At 38.2% G+C, this 18038-nt stretch overlaps 1 protein-coding gene across 2 annotated transcripts in view; it reads left to right on the plus strand.

Moving 5' to 3' along the window:
- ATP13A4 (ATPase 13A4) overlaps nt 1-18038 on the plus strand; it is a 159523-nt gene that overhangs the window by 13724 nt on the left and 127761 nt on the right. Inside the window, exon 2 of one of the 2 annotated variants that reach the window (XM_015132515.3) lies at nt 15403-15561. The exons of the other annotated variant lie outside the window; for it this stretch is intronic. Coding sequence (XP_014988001.3) covers nt 15430-15561 — 132 coding nt within the window. The 5' untranslated portion in view covers nt 15403-15429. The remainder of the gene's footprint in view (nt 1-15402; nt 15562-18038) is intronic. 2 annotated transcript variants of the gene reach the window in all.

The raw sequence follows: 18038 nt of genomic DNA on the forward strand, positions 1-18038 counted from the left end.
GTATTTTGCTTGATATATTTACCTTCCACTCTTATTTTGTTTGCGTTCCACCTTTTTTTCCAATTAAATTTAACATCATACTGCATGATTCTGTGTTGTTTCTCTTCATATATAATTACGTATATTTCCCTCAGGTTATTAAAATCTTAATAAACATTCTTTTAAAGGCTATATAATAGTATTTAATAATTGCCCTGCTGATATACATTGATTGCCTTCTATTTGCATTACTAGTAATATTGCAGTGAACATTTCTGTGTATAAATCTTGTCTTGTGTTTTGTATAAGCTAGAAGGTTTTTTGTTGTTGTTGTTGTGTTTGTTTGTTTGTTTGTTTGTTTTTGGCAGAGAGCCTTAGTGACCTAAAATCCTACCCTTTGGAGGTCTACACATTTGTGAGGCCAGTTCGGCTTTCAATACTCCTCTCAGGAATAGAGATCTAAGGTGGAGCTCATCTCTTCATTAGTGGCTCAGTTGTCATGAGGGATGTGGTTTTGATGCGTAGAATTGCCACATTTGCCGTTCACCATCACAGAGAAGTATGAGGAAGAACTATGTGACAGACAAGTCATGAAGCTTCTCTTTGTTCAAGGAATCTCCAAGAAAGGCAGTATGTTATTTAAAGGATCAATTCTGACCAAGTGGAACATGTTACAGGGTGAATAGGCTCCAGCAACAAACTGCGGTGCTTCATATTTCATTTCAGAAATTTCCCATGTACCTTCACCCTGCTGTTCCTACCCTATGAGGAATAAATAAAAGTGAAAATTCCTATTACCTTGGTGTCAGATTCTATCTTCTATGGCCACAATTGTAGTACTTGTTCTTTAATAAAGGCTTGATTGTGGAGGCTTTCAACCTTATGGGGAGATAAATCCAATTATCTTCCTTCTGAACTTTTATACAAGGTCTCAGTGCAGGAAAAAAAATTAATTTTGAGCTTTAACAACATTGAAATATTGCCCCATAGAGTGTCCATGTATAAAGTAAGTGGCCAACTGAAAATAGCAAAAAAATAGCAAATATGCCTAATAATAATAATAGTTAACATTTATTGCCTAATTACTAAGTCCTATACCCATGGCTAAGCGTTTTCGTGTGATACTTTATTTTCAATTCACAATAACCCCATTAAGTAGGCACTATCACTACAGGTGCAAAGACTAAATGTTTTTGTTGTGTTCCATGTGAGCAGGTATATGCAAACCCATCTCCAAAGGCTCAGGGTGCTGAGAGGCTGAAGAAAGAAGCTGACAAACCCAGTTTCTCAGAAAGAAATGTTTAATAGGGACTTAGGCACAGAAGCGATGTCTTAGGCAGCTGTGAGATGGTGGATTCTTGAGCCCTCCAGAAAGTACTCTTTATCCAGCCAGCTTTTAGGGTAGAGCATGTATCTTGTCTCAGACCCTTTTGTGAAACTCATGGCCACTAGGGAAGTTAGATAAGCATCTTTATGAGAAATTGTCCATGCCACAGGCATAGTTTCTTGACCTTGCTGCAGGAACGCATTGGTAGATAGGCGTCAAACTGGCCACTGTGGTGGTTTCGCTTCAAGATGGTGTTACTCTTGCCATGAACAGGTTGTGTTCCTGCATGTCGTTTCTTGAGGGCAGGGGTCTGCAAACTGTGGTTCATGGAGAAATAGGGCCCACTGACTTTTTGTAAAATTTCGTTGAAAACTAGCCACCTATGGCTGGGCACCATGGCTCACGGCTGTAATCCCAGCACTTTGGGAGGCGGATCACCTGAGGCTGGGAGTTCCAGACTAGCCTGACCAACATGGAGAAACCCTGTCTCTACTAAAAATACAAAATTAGCTGGGCGTGGTGGTGCATGCCTGTAATCACAGCTACTCGGGAGGCTGAGGCAGGAGAATCACTTGAACCTGGCAGGCGGAGGAGGCGGTGCTCCAGCCTGGGGCACAAGACCGAAACTCCATCTCAAAAAAAAAAAAAAAAAGAAAGAAAAAGAAAAAGAAAGAAAAACAGCCACCTACATTTGTTTGCATATTGCTTCTGCCTGCTTTTGCAGCAGATCAGAGTAGTTGTGAGAGACAATACGGCCCGCAAAGCTTAAAATATTTTCTATCTGGCACATTACAGAAAATGTTGATTCCTGCTCCATTTCCTTCTTGGTCTCATATTGTTAATATTGTTGTTATTATTATTATTAACCTTTCCTTTATTGCCCCTAGTAAAATGTTACTTATTAGAATTGTCCAAGAGCTTTCATCCACAAGCGCTGAAAGGGCCTGGGCTGAGTGGCATTTAAGGATATGCACAGGCTGTCAGTGAAGTCAATAGATATTTACAAGCTGCTATGGCCCTGTTTAAAGCCTAGGTTTTTTTTTTTTTTTTTAATGTGTGGATTCTTCCATTAACAATTAATTTTGTGTGATGAGCTTTTCCTTGCCTGCCCTCTGTTTTTTCCATCTCCAAATAGATGTAGAGCTGTAGGATCTGTGTGATTTGGTTACTCACCTGTCTTCATTTTGAGGTCATGTGGACCCTTACCTAACCAGTATAAACATTTTTGTCCAGACCTGTAAGAAGTTTCACTTGCTGGAAATAGTGCAGCCATTTATAACCAAGAGCCAGTGGATCCTTAGGCTTTGAAAAGTGTTGAATTTCAGATATAAAAAATCACTTGGAGATACCTACTCCAGCTCATTTATTTCTTAAAAAAGATATTTGGAGATCCACATGCAGTTGTAAGAAATAATACAGGGAGATTCGGAGTACCCTTTACCCAGTTTCCCCCATTGCCAATGTCTTGCAAAACTACATACAATATCACAATCAGGACAGTGCTTTGATACAGTCAAGACACAGAATGTTTCCATCATCACGAGGAAACTTCGTTTTGTTTTTTTATAGCTATGTCTCTTTCCTTCCCACCTGTATCTCCTCCTTAAGTCCCAATAACCATCTACTTTCTATTTCTATAATTTTGTTGTTTCAAGAATGTTGCATAAATGTAATTGTATAGTACGTAACCTTTAACGTTGGCTATTTTTTTTTTTTTTCCCCAGCATAATCCTTTGGAAATTGATCTGGGTTGTTTTGTGTATGGATGGTTTGTTCCTTTTCATTCCTGAGTAGTATTCCATGGTGCTGTGGTTGATTTAACCATTCACTCATTGCAGGACATCTTTTCGGCTGTTTCCAGGTGTGGTTTACAGATGTTTTCTCTCATTCAGTAGTTTTTCTTTTCCTCTTCTCAGTAGGCTCTTCCACAAAGCAAAGTTTTAATTTTGACAAAGTCCAATTTGTCAATTTTTCCTTTTATGGATAACACTTTTCATGTCTTTTGCCCCTAAGATGTTTTCAAGTCTAGGAACTCTTTGTCTAGCCATACATCCTGAGATTTTCTCCAACATTTCTTCTTAAAGTTTTATGTTTTATATTTAAATGTATGATCCATTATGAGTTAATATTTCTGTAAGATATAAGACTTGGGTTGAGGGTATTTTTGCCTATGGATATCCAATTGCTTGATCACTATTTGTTGAAAAGTCTATTTTTTCTTGCTTTTGCATATGTGTCTGAAAGGGTGGCCTGCCCCTCCACACCTGTGGGTGTTTCTCGTTAGGTGGAACGAGAGACTTGAGAAAAGAAATGAGACACAGAGACAAAGTATAGAGAAAGAAAAAGTGGGCCCAGGGGACCGGCGCTCAGCTTACGGAGGACCCACGTCGGCACCTGTCTCTGAGTTCCCTTAGTATTTATTGATAATTATCTTTACCATCTTAAAGATAAGGGAGTGGCTGGACAATAGGATCATTGTAGGGAGGAAATCAGCAGTAAGACATATGAACAAAAATCTCTGTGACATGAATAAGTTTAAAGGAAAATGCTATGCCTTGAGATGCATATGCAAACATCTCCATAAACCTTTTAGCAGCATTGTTTCAGCCTATCACATGGGGAGAAACCTTGGACAATACCTAGTTTTCCTAGGCAGAGGTCCCTGCGACCTTTGGCCGTGTACATGTCCCTGCGTAGTTGAAATTAAGAGAATGGTGACGACTTTTAACCAGCAAGCTGCCTTCAGGCACTTGTTTAACAAAGACACATCCTGCACAGCCCAAAATCCATTAAACCTTGAGTCACCACAGCACATGTCTCTTGCAAGGACAAGGTTGGGGGTAGGGTCACAGATTAACAGCATCTCAAATACAGAACAAAATGGAGTCTCTTGTGTCTACTTCTTTCTATATAGACACAGTTACAGGCTTATCTCTCTTTCTTTTCCCCACGTGTGTCAAAAATCAGTTGGGTGTATCTGTGTATGTCTGTTTCTCAGTTTTCTCTTCTACTCCATTAGTCTATGTGCCAATGCCATATAGTCTGGATTATGGTACAGTTATATGGTAAGTATTGAAATCGGGTGGACTGATTGTTTTCACTTCGTTATTTTTCAAAATTGTCTGAGCTATTATAGTTTACTGACTTTTTAATATAAATTTTAGGATTATCCTGTTTATATACAGAAAAATCTTACTGGGATTTTGATAGGTATTGCATTGAATCTGGATATCAATTTGACAAAAATTAAAATCTTTACTATGTTGAGCTTTCCAAACCATAAACATGGTATCTCTCTCTGTTTGTTTAGATCTTCCTTCATTTTTTTCATAAGCTTTTTATAGTTTTTGGCATATAAGTTCTGTAAGTGTTTTGTTAAATTTACATGTATTGTTCATTTCTTTTGAGTGATTGTAGTCATATTTTAAATTTCAGTACCCATATGTTTACTACCAGGATATAGAAATACAATTAATTTATGTATGTCCATGTGGTATCCTGTGACTGCTAAAATCACTCATTAATTCTAGGAGATTGCTTTTGGTAGATTTTGGGGTATTTTCTACAGAGAAATGATATTATATGTAAACAGAGTAAGTTTTATTTCTGTATGCCTTTTATTTCCTTTTCTTGTCTAGCCTTAAATTCTAGAACAATGTTGAGTAAGAGTAGTGAGAGTGGACATTCTTGTCTTGTTCCTGATATTACTGGGAATAAATTCAGTTTTTTACCGTTACATATGTTACTGTAAGTTTTTTAAAATGCTCCTTATTAAGTTGGCAAAATTCTCTTATTTATATTTTTAAGAGTTTTAAAATCATGAATGGGTATGAATTTTTGTCAAATGTTTTTTCTACTTTGGTATGATCATGTGATTTTTTTCTTCTTTAGTCTGTTAACATGGTGGTCTGCTAAATCAATGATGATTAATTTTTCTGTGTGTGTGGTTGAAGCAGCTTTGCATCCCTGAATTAAACCCTACTTAGTAATGGCATATAAGCGTTTTCACATGTTGCTGAATTATATTTGCTAAGTATTTTGTTAAGGAAATTTGCTTCTATATTCCTGATGGATGTTGGTCTATACTTTTTGTTTTTTTACTGTCTTTGTCTTATTTGTTATCAGAATAATGCTAGCTTCATAAGCTGAACTGGAAAATAGTCCATCCTCTTCTACTTTCTGGAGGAGATTGCATAGTAATAATATTATTTTTTCTTTCAATACTTGGTAGACTTTGTTTTCAGTGGAACTATCTAGGCCCAGAGATTTCTTCTTTGAAAATTTAGGAAGTACAAACTCAATTTTCTTAATAGTAATAGGATTAATCAGATTATCTATTTCACGTTGAGTGGGAGTTGTAATAGTTTGTGTTTTTCAAGCAACTGGTTTATTTTATCTAAGTTGTCAAATTTATATGTGTAGAGTTGTTCATGATCTTTGCTTATTCTTTTCTTGTTTTTAAATTTTATAATATTGGTGATTTGTCTCTTCTCTTTTTTTTCTCAGTCTTGCCAGTAGTTTGTCAATATTACTGATCTTTTAAAATATCAGTTTGATTTTCTATTCACAATTGCATTGATTTCTGTTTTTATCTTTATTATTTTCTTTGATCTGCTCACCTTGGGCTATTTTGCTCTTCTTCTAGGTTCTTGAGAGGGGAACTTAGATTATTGTATCGGAAACTTCATTTTTTCTAATATATGCAGTTAGTGCTATAAATTTCAGTTTCAGCACTGCTTTGGGTGTATTATACAAATTTTGATATACTGTGCCTTTGTTTTCATTCAGTTTAATGTATTTTTTTTTGTTTTTTTTCTTGAGACCTCCCGTTTGACCCATGAATTATTCAAAAGTGTGTTGTTTAGTTTCCAGTGGTTTGGAGAGTTTCTTGTTAAATTTCTGTTGTTGATTTCCAGTTTTATTCTGGTTGGAGAAGATGTTATATGACCTTAATTAATTCTTTTAAATTAGTTGAGGTCTGCTTTGTGGCCCAGGATGTGGTCCATCTTAATGTACGTTCCATGAAAACTTGAAAAGATTGTATGTTCTGTTATTGTTGGCTAGATTGTTCAATAAATATCAGTTAAGTTCTGTTGGTTGATGATGTTCTTTACATCTTGTATATCCTTGTTACTTTTCTGCTTAGTCGTTCTATGAATTATTGAGAGAGGGATGTTGAGGTCTTTGGCTGTCAGCTGGGTGTGGTGGCTCATGCCTGTAATTCCAGCACTTTGAGAGGCTGAGGCAGGTGGATCACTTGTGGTCAGGAGTTCGAAATCATCCTGGCTAACATGGGGAAACCCCATCTCTACTAAAAATACAAAAATTGGCCAGGCATGGTGGCAGGCACCTGTAGTCCCAGCTATTCAGGAGGCTGAGGCAGGACAATCGCTTGAACCTGGGAGGCAGAGGTTGCAGTGAGCTGAGATTGCACCATTGCACTCCAGCCCGGGTGTGAGACAGAGTGAGACTCTGTCTCAAAAAAATAATAATAATAATAAATGGATTTGCCAATTTCTCTTTTCAGTTCTAGCAGTTTTTGGTATATATATACACACACACACACATATATACATACATATCTATGTATTCATAGATAGATATATACATATGTGTATCTATATCTATATATATTATGTATATCTATATCTATATATAAACATATTTGCTCACGGACTTGTTTGGTGCATACACACTTAGGATTTCCATATTTTCTTGTTGGATTAAAACTTTTATTGTTATGTAATGCCCCTCTCTGTTTCTGGTAAATTTCTTTACTCTGAAGTCCATTTATGTGATAATATAGCCACTCCTTTTTTCTCTCGACTAATGTTTAGCTGATACACCTTTTTACATCTTTTAATTTCAACTTGCCTAAATTGTTATATTTGAAGTAAATTTCTTACAGACAGCATACAGTTGAGTCATATATTTAAATCCACAGTGATGATCACTGTCTTTTAATTGATATACTTACGCCACTTACACTGAATGTGATATGTTAGGCATTATGTCTGCAATTTTATTTTTTGTTTAGTGTTTGCTCTGACTTTTTCCCTGTGTTTTCTTTTTCTTTTCTTCCTATGAGTTTCTTGAACAGTTTTTAGAATTCCATTTTGATACTTGTATAGTGTTTTTGAGTGAATCTTTTTGTATTGCTATTTTGGTGGTTACTCCAAGTATTAAATTTTACATACACATAACTTATCACAGTTTACTAGTGTTATCTCTTTACAAGATTGAGGAAGTTTAGAAAACTTAACAACCTTTTTTATCATTTTACACTCCTTTATTATATAATTGCCTTCAATGTTCTGCATATATTTAGAACCATACCCAATAGTGTTATAATTTTTGCTTCAAACATAATTTAGGAAACATAAGAAGAAAAGAAAAGCCTATTGTATTTATTTTCATTTTGTTTATTATGTTCTCTGTTTCTTCTTGATATTCCAAGGTTTCTTCTCTTATTTGGTTGGTGTGCTGGCAACAAATTTTTTAAGTTTTCCTTCATCTGAGAATGTCTTCATTTCCCTTCATTTCTGAAGGATATTTTCACCAGATATGGGATTCCGCATTGACAGTTTTCTTCCAGCACTCTGAATGTGTCATGCCACTTCCTTCTAGCCTTCATGATTTTCAATGAGAAATCTGCAGTCATTCAAACTGTTTTTCTCCATATAGGTAGGTATCATCACTCTTTGGCTGGTTTTAACTTTTTTTTTTTGTCTTTATTTTTTACAGGTTTGACTACTATGCTTCTTTTTGTAGATTTCTTTAGGTTTGTTCTGTTTGGGGTTGACTCATCTCCTCAAATTTGTAGGTTTATGTCTTGAGATGTTTTCAGCCATTATTTCTTTAAGGTTTTTAGTCATTTCCTCTCTCCCCTCTCCTTCTAGGATTACAATGACATGATAATCAGATCTCTTGTCATAGTCTCACAGATCTCTGAGGTGCTGTTTAAATTTTTAAAGGCTACTTTATCTCTGCAGTTCATATTGGAGAACTATTTTTGTTCTATTTTTCATTTTACTGATTGTTTTCTCTTTCCCTCTATTTCGCTATTGAGTCCATTCACTGAGTTTTAAAATTTCAAGTAGTGTATTATTTAGTTCTAACATGTTCTTTTGGTTTTACATATCTTCTATTACCTTTCTGAGATATTCTTTTTTTTTTTCATTTAAGTGTGCATGTAATTGCTATAGTAGTTTTATAATGGCTGCTTTAAAATCCTTATCAGATAATTCTACATCTCTCTGTTACCTTGGTATTGGCATCTATTGATTGCCTTTTTTCTTTCAGTTTGAGATCTTCCTGGTTATTGACATATGGTAATTTTAAACATTAAAACTTGAAACTTTTGGGTTTTGTGTTATGAATCTTATTTAAAACTTAATGTCATCGTTAGCTTCTGTTGACATCACTTCAATCAGGGAAGAATATGGCACTGCCTCATTACTCCCAGTTGGTAGAAGTCTAGGTGGCCTACTCAACCTCCATTGATACTTGAAGATGGCAAGGGGTCCTTATTACTGGTGGATAAAGGTAGGAGTTCAAACTTTCCATTGGTTTTCCACCAGTACCTCTCTAGCTTTAAGAATTAGGAATGCCTCACTAGTGTTCCCCAGATGGTTTCCACTGATTAAATGAAAAAGAGTAGTTAGGAAAGTTCTGACTCTCTACTGGGCTTCCTCTGACAACATCCCTTCCAGCATGGAGATGGAGAGGAGTCTTGTTAATGCTGGTTGGGGTAGAGGCCCAGATTCCACATGGTCTCCACTGATACCACAGAGAGTGGGGTGTTCATTACCATTTGGTAGGGATGAAAGTCCCAGCTTTCTACTTGACCTTCGCTAACACTATCCCTGCAGGGAGGTTGAAGGACCTCATTACAGTCTGGTGAGGATGGAAGTTTAGGCTCCCCATTTGGTCTTTGCTGGTTAGGTGGGACCAGCTCATGCTTTTTCTGTGGTGTTTACCCACAGGAGAGTGGTTATTGTCTTAAAGTTTTCTGTCTTATTCAGCCATCCCTCTTCTGGACTTTTGGCTAGAGAGAGTAGGCTTTTTTGGTGTTGTTTGGTTTCTTTCTTTTTTTTGGTCTGCTTCTGTTTCTGGATTGCCACCTTCTTCTGCTCCAAGCCTGGGATGTATGAAACAGAGCAAAAATTCAGGAAACTTTCCACTATGTCATTCATTGCTTTTTTAATTTTTTATTTTTTAGAGCAACATATGCTGGCAAAATATGTCATGCATTTCTTAATTCCTAGAATCTCTGGCCTGTCTGCCTTCTTTCTACTGTTCTAAGCCTTCTTATGTTTGTTTTCTATATAAATTCCATGGATTTCAGTTGAAGTCATTGAAGGAAATTGGAAAAAGTAAGTCTACTACTTGTTTCCAGAGTAGAAATCTTACTTATTTATTTATTTACTTAAAAAATGTATATATTTGAGAGATGAGGTCTTGCTATTTAGCCCAGGCTGCTCTTGAACTCTTGGCCTCAAGCAATCTTCCCTCTTGGCCTCTCAAAGTGCTGAGAGATACCAAAAACGTTTTTCTTTTTTACCTTATTTAAAAATATTTCTTTATTTTTATTTGTAAAGTTTTGAAAGCACAGAAAAGTATCAGGAAATAAACATTACTCATGGTTCTATCATTGTTAATATTTGGAATATTTTCTTCAAGTTTTTTCTTATACACTTTTTTTTCTACATGATTGGACTCAAACTATAAATGCCTTTGTTCACCTTGACACAGTATTTCCTTATGCCATTAAAATTTATTAACATTAATTTGTTGGTTGAATACTATTCAATTTTGAGAAGCTGTCATGATTTACTTAACTACTCCCCTGGTGTCAGATAGTTGAGTTTGTTCTGATGCATGTTCATGATTTACTCTTTTATATAAAAATATCTACAGAATTTTCATTTCAGATTATTTTCTTAAGATAGATTCCTGGAAATAATAATTGCATGACTGCATCAAAAAGAATGAACACTTTTAAGGCTCTTGATGGTAAATGTGCTGAACTGCTTTCCAGAAAGTCTGTGCCACTTTATGAATGATTCTATCAATTTTGTACAAGAATGCCCTTGCAACTGCCCTCTGGTCAGCTTTCAGCACTTGCCAAAGATCTTGACCAATTTAGTACATAAAAATGGCATCTTGTTTTTAGCTTTCCCTTCAACCTTATTCAACATCAATCAAAGTTTGGTGTAATTCAGTTTGTTGGGGGCCTATTATCTGTAAGTTTGCATACTAGATGCTAAAATGCCACAGTGAATAGAAAGAGGAAAAAGACATGTTGTCACCAGGGAACTCAAAGATAGGAATAGCATTGCCTAATAAGTACCAAACAGGTGCCATTTGTCAGGCATTATGTAAGCACTTTACATAAAACATTTTTTAATTTTTACATTAACTATTTGAAAGAAGAAGCATTACCTGTCTGAATAGTAGTCTCCTTTTCTGTATCAGTCGGCAGTTCCTAAATGCCATTGTGATAAGAATCAGCCAACACTCTAAGCTGGCAATGCCCTGGTCCTCTGGCCTGACCCTCAGAAATTTGGGGTGATGACTCAGGAATCTGCTTTTAACAAGTGCCCCTGTGATTCTGATGCATATGGTTGGCAGTCTCACCTTTAGGCACATCAGTATAAATATTTATTATGGATTGGAAATAGGGGCTATATGATCATTGAGCAAGGAATTATTTTCTCGTAATGGCCAGATAACTCATTACCTAGTGGGTAAAGCTGTTTCAACTGTTTCCAGGGCTTAGTTTATGTGGGAGACTCCAGCTTTTTACACTTTTGACTTTTCAGTTACCAATAAGGAGGTTCCCCCAAGAGAAACAGTAACTGCTGTAAAGGTAAATACATGGCAGTCACACCCAGTAAGGAGTAGCTCTGAACACATTTGGACCACGCACATTTGTACATCCATGCAACCCCTCTTGACATATCCCCCAGCAAAGACCTTCATGTCATCCATCTTTTCTCAGCCTTAGACAATAGCCAAACCATGTCAATTGAACAAATATAATGAGTCCCTGCAGCCTGGATGCTGTTGAGATACAAAGTAGATACAACTCTGTTTCTGCCTCAAGGAGCTCACATTCTAGTGGGAGAAGCATACATTTAATTCAGCTAACTCAACCACAAATGTTACACAGAAGACAAAGTGATCTAGGTGAATTCTATCAACAATCCTTCCTTCTTCCTTCCTTCCTTCCTTCCTTCCTTCCTTCCTTCCTTCCTTCCTTCCTTCCCTCCCTCCCTCCCTTCCTTCCCTCCTTCCTTCCCTTCCTTCCCTTCCTTCGTTTCCCTTCTTCCTTCCCTTTCTTCCTTCCTTCTTTCCTTCCTTCCTTCCCCTTCCTTCCCTCCCTCCCTCCATCCCTCTATTCCTTCTTTCCTTCCTTCGTTCCTTCCTTCTTCCTTCCTCCTTCCTTCCTTCCTCCTTCCTTCCTTCCTTCCTTCCTTCCTTCCTTCCTTCCTTCCTTCCTTCCTTCCTTCCTTTCTCCTTCCATCCCTCCCTGCCTCCCTCCCTCACTTATTGAGCCCTTATTGTGTTCAAGTCCCTGTGCTAGGTATTAGTACACAAAGAACAGTTATATGTCTCAGTATCTGGTGGGGACAGGGTTCAATGGGCTAGTGCTTTGACACCAGTATATGCAAGGTGCTGTGAGAACACAGAAGAAGCTACGACCCACTCCTGGATGGCTTCATTGAAAAAGTGCTAACTGAAAGGAATCTTGATGGATGAATAGAAGTTTAACAACAATTCCAGATAAGGCAAAGGAGACAATGTACAAAGGTACTGAGATGTAAAGAGACAAAGCACATTCCGTTTGGGGAACTGAATGTACCTTGGCAAAGCTGGAGTGCAGGGTGTATATGAGCGTGTGGTGGGGTGGGACGAGGAGAACAGAGAGTTGAGGCTGAAAAGATATTGTAGGGAAGATTAGGAAGAACTTTATGTGCTGTTCTAAAGAGATGTAAAGATTTTAAGTATGCGCCTAACCATCCTGGTTTGCCTGAACTTCCTGGACATTAGCATTGAAATCGCAACATCCTGAGAAACCCCTCAGGCAAACCAGGACAGCTGGTGACTAGTAGGTAAGTGAAGTCAGATGTCTGTTTTGGGAAGATCACTCTGCAGCAGTGTGGACAACCTCAGGCAGAGATGGAACTGAACCCATTGACTCTTGCCGTGATTCCACTGAGAATACAGGTTGAACCAATAAGGCAGTAGTATTATGGATGGAGCAAAGGAAACCAATTTGAGAAATATCTGGAAGACAATCAATAGACCTTGGACTCATCAGCTGTTCAGGGAACGTGAGGAGAATATTATATGTGCTGCCGAAGCGAGCACAAGGAACGTGGGGAGAATGTTAAAGGGAATGTCCAGATTTCTGAATCGTACCACTGGATGTGTAACTGTGGTGCTGATGGTAATTCAGACACAGAGGAGGGTGCAGGTAATGAGTTTGGTTTTGAACCTATAACTAGTTCTGGCTGAGGAGGTTTCACAAAGTTATATTTGAGTAGTACTTTTAAAGACTGCTAGAATTTTTTTTCCCCTAGGAGAAAAAGCAATGAGGTTGAGACAGGATTTGAGAAACAAAAAATAAAAGCAAAAACAAACAAAACAAACAAACAAAAAAACCCCACTTGGATAAAGGCACAGGGGTGAGAAAGCACAGGGCAAGCTTCCCTGGGAATGGTGAGTAGTTATAGGACATATTCATTTTAGGTGCCACTTTGCCCAATTTGACACTGACTAAACTGAGGAAAATGGGACAAGGGAAAGGTATTTTGTTGCTACAAATGCAGGATAAGGAAGAACAACCCAACTGGGGTGCCATGGGTGGCCCTGGAGTGCTTATATGGGTCCCTTCCCGCTTCAAACAGAGTTACGCATTTGCCTAATCAGCACTGAGCAAAGTTTTCTATGGGTGCTATTATATGAAAAAGATTTCAAAGCACTGTACTAAGGAAATCTCTTGTTGGTTTAGAGCCAAACTTAAATTGACGTAAAATTGTAACTAAATTTTTATTAGAATGCAAAGTAACAAAACAAAAATAAAGCTCCTTATAAACAAAAAATTTGGCTACTGTGACCATTCCTCTGTGGGATAAATGTAATGATTCCTAAACAAACAAATGAATAAACAAATCATGAAAAGAATGCAGCTCTCTTGTTTTTGTGTAACATCTGAAATTGGTGGGAAGTGTCATTATTAGTGTATCAGCACTCTTGCACAATGACGACTGACCCTTCCATAAATCATCATCATGGAAAAGGGAAGGAGCTGGATTAAAACAAATGGCGAAAGTTCAGTGATAATTATATGAGATATCTGATATTTCACCCCTTTCTTTTGTTGTGAAATACATTCTTGTTATATATTATGTATAGTGTATATATTAATATTATATGGTATGCCTATATAAAAGTATGTAAAATATTTATATACAACTTAATGGATAATTATAAGTTGAATACAATAATTAACTATCTAGTTTAGGAAGTAGAATAGTAGAATAATGCCAAGTCAATTTTTTTTTTTTTGAAATGGAGTCTTGCTCTCTTTCCCAGACTGGATTGCAGTGGCGTGATCTCGGCTCACTGCAACCTCCGCATCCTGGGTTCAAGCGATTCTCCTGCCTCAGCCTCCTGAGTAGCTGGGATTACAGGCATGTGCCACCACGCCTGTCTAATTTTTGTATTTTTAGTAGAGACAGGGTTTCACCATGTTAGCCAGGATGGTCTCGATCTCCTGACCTCATGATCCGCCTGCCTCAGCCTCCCAAAGTGCTGGGATTGCAGGTGTGAGCCACCGTGCCCGGCCCTGCTAAGTCAATTTTTAAAGACCAGTTGTAGAGGATATCGGTAGATCCATTGGTGATATTTGAATATGGTTTGGGTATTAGGAGAGCTAAAACTCACTGACCTGGAAAAATGGAGACCATTGAATAAAAAAGCAGATTGTAAAATAACATGTATGGCATGGTTTCATTTTGGTAGAAGAAAAATTATATGCAATGAGTTGTTAATTGTGGTGATCTCTGGGTGTGGTAATATAAAGTTTTTATTTGTGTTTTTATTTTCTGATTTGTAAAATGTGCATGCATTGCTTCTGTAGTAATAAAAGCATTAAAAAATCCCCCTGAGATAACATTATAATTATCTTGCCCAGCATTTAATGTCTTGAATTTCCCCTGCATCAGCTGGATGTGGCATCCCAGGGTATTTGAAAAAGGTAGAAATTATGGTCTTCCTTATGCCCCACTATTCTCCCAAACAATTTTCCATTCTTATCAAATCATTCATTTCCTCTTTACATATTCTAATGTCACCATTTCCACTTCTGTCCATTGGCTTGAAATTCTCTAGCATATCCAGGGCCCCTTTTCTGTCAGTTAAAACCTGAGTCATGCATCATGGCTTGATGGTGCCATCTTAAGAATTTCAAGAAACCTTCCACAAGGCTGTGCTTGATTCTAAATACACTCATAGAAATGAATCAAATAGTCTTCACACACTGGATAATTCCGATGCTCGGTTGATCAATGTGGCACAGTAGCCAGAGTCACAGGCTAGCTCCCATTCCTGGGGCCAAGCATGGAGGGTCCTCCATGTGACATGCTCCTTCTCCCAGACGACACTCTGACAGTTCTTAAGCAGGTAGTCTGCACAACATGCACCAATTTGCACAAATGGTGCAACAGAAACCATTTCCTTCCTTCCTTCCTTCCCCTTCCTTCCCTCCCTCCCTCCCTCCCTCTATTCCTTCTTTCCTTCCTTCCTTCCTTCCTTCCTTCCTTCCTTCCTTCCTTCCTCCTTCCTTCCTCCTTCCTTCCTTCCTTCCTTTCTCCTTCCATCCCTCCCTGCCTCCCTCCCTCACTTATTGAGCCCTTATTGTGTTCAAGTCCCTGTGCTAGGTATTAGTACACAAAGAACAGTTCTATGTCTTAGTATGTGGTGGGGACAGGGTTCAATGGGCTAGTGCTTTGACACCAGTATATGCAAGGTGCTGTGAGAACATAGAAGAAGCTATGACTCACTCCATTTTTTATTTTTCTTTAAAGGAATATTGAATCCTGAGTGAGAACTACATGGACAGCTTTGAAGTGAAGGCAGGCATCTCAATGGACGAGAGTTATGACCTTAGATGTGCATCTCTAAGGGGGTTGCAAGCTGTGGCATGTGTGATGTTCAGAAGGTTCCTATTGCTACAAGAACTGCAGGTAGTTCTTTAGAGAAATACCTGTAGAGAGCGACTCAAGAGATCATATAATTCAACCCTCTCTCTTACAGATGGACAAACAGGCCCAGACAGGGTGTATTAGTCCAATTTCACGCTGCTATACACAACTTCCTGAGACTGGATAATTTATAAAGAAAAGAGGTTTAATTGACTCACAGCTCCACATGGTCGGGGAGGCCTTGGGAAACACAATTGTGATGGAAGGTGAAGGGGAAGCAAAGCATGTCTTACATGGCAGCAGGAAGGCGGGGTGGTGGGGAGGGGATGTGCCTTTTTTTTGATATGGAGCCTCACTCTGTTGCCCAGGCTGGAGTGCAGTGTCATGATCTCAGCTCACTGCAACCTCTGCCTCCTAGGCTCAAGTGATTCTCATGCCTCAGCTTCCCAAGTAGCTGGGATTACAGGCATGTGCCACTGTGCCTAGCTAATTTTTGTATTTTTAGTAGAGATGGGGTTTCACCACATTGCCCAAACTAGTCTTGAACTCCTGACCTCAGTTGATCTGCCCTCGTTGGCCCCCTAAAGTGCTGGGATTACAGGCATGAGCCACTGCACCCAGTCAGGAAGTGCCACACTTTTTTTTTTTTTTTTATTATTATACATTAAGTTCTAGGAAACCATCATTCTCAGCAAACTATCGCAAGAACAGAAAACCGAACACTGCATGTTCTCACTCATAGGTGGGAATTGAACAATGATGTGCCACACTTTTAAACCATCAGATCTCATGAGAACTCACTCGCTATCACAAGATAGCATAAGGGAAACTGTCCTCATGATCCAATCACCTCCCACCAGGTCCCTCCCTCCACCTGTGGTGATTACACTTCTAGATGAGATTTGGGCGGAGACACAGAGCCAAACCATATCACAGGGGAAAGGGATTATTTAACAGCAGCAGAGTTTAGATGAAATCCCAGCCATTGCTTTTTGCTTTTTCCTATACCAGTGGTTGCAAAGCTGTGGGGTGCCACTCTTGATGTCTTAAGAGTTATTGCTACGGGTCCAACGACTCATATGACCAACTAGCATTGATGTGATCTCTATAAGTAAAAGTGGATCTCAATCATTTGAGAGTACATAGCATTTTTTTTGAAGTGCCACAAAAATGTGCAAAAATTATACTCATCCAATTTAATACTAAAGTGAAACCTGTATGGTCATTGTCTAAGTCAGAAGACAGGACATTGCTATCATTCCAGAGGTTTCCCTGGAGCCCTCTCTAACTAAAACCCATCTCTTTAAAGTAAAATAACAAAGAATTTTAAAATAATAACAATATAATCTTATTCTTATATTCTTCCTTAGATGGAATCCTTACTATAAAATCTGAGCCATTCATTCACTCAGAAAATATTTGTTGGCCTACTATGTGCCAGGGATTCAGCAATCAACAAGACAAACTGAAGCTGTTCTGCTCTTTTGAAGCTTACATTCTAACAGATTGCAAAAACACAAACAAATAAGAAAAAATCAGATAGAGATAAGGGCTCAGACAGATCTAAAATAGGGTGATGTGCTAGAGAGTGACTGGGTAGCTATTTTAGACTGCGTGGTCAAGGAGGCTGAGATCTGACTTATATGGAGGGGCCAAACACGTCTGGCTATCACTGAGAGGTTATTAATCAGCCTGAAGTCTAATTTCCCACATAATAATAACAACTTATATTTGAATAACTCTTTTACAACTGTTATCCCATTTCATTCTCATAACAGTTTTGTGAGGTAGGCATTAGTATTCTTATTTTTTAGATATGGCAGTGACTTGTAGATAATAAAATTAATAAGTGGCAGAACCAGGATTTGAACTCAAGTGCTTTGTCTTTAAATATGTTGACTTTCTCCTGTGCTACCCTGGCTTGAGTCTTTACACTGTGCAGTAAATAGGCTGCCTAGACAAGGTGGTATTCCCAGATACTGACCTCTGTGTGCTTTTATTGTCTTACACCTCTCAGATTTTGAGCTGTTTTTAATTCACAATACTTCTGACACTAAATATGTGAAGTTTTTCTCTTCCTGACACCAACCAGTTCTCCAGCTCTCTGGACACCAAATGGGTGTCCTACAATTTAATTCAATCTGACATTAACTACTCAGAGTTAGTGTCAGTCTCCACAGATTTAAGGGCTCAGTCCCACAAGACTGTCCTCATTCAGATGCCAGTCACAAATACGGGTTCCCAGGTTACCCACACTTCTGTCTGATTTGGCTATTAAGTTGGGAGGTTCCCATGCCCCCACCGTTTCAGGTTCAATGATTTGTTAGAACTTTGGAAAACACTTTACTCATTGTCTTAGTTCATTTCATATTGCTATAATAGGATATCTGAAGCTGAGTACTTTGTAAAGAAAAGAGGTTTATTTGGCTCATGATTCTAGTGACTGGAAAGTTCACAGTTGGCAGCCACATTTGGGGAGTGCTTCATGCTGCTTTGACTGGTGATGGAATGCAGAAGGG

Source organism: Macaca mulatta, chromosome 2 (genome assembly GCF_049350105.2).
Source record: "Macaca mulatta isolate MMU2019108-1 chromosome 2, T2T-MMU8v2.0, whole genome shotgun sequence".
Taxonomy (NCBI): Eukaryota; Metazoa; Chordata; class Mammalia; order Primates; family Cercopithecidae; genus Macaca; species Macaca mulatta.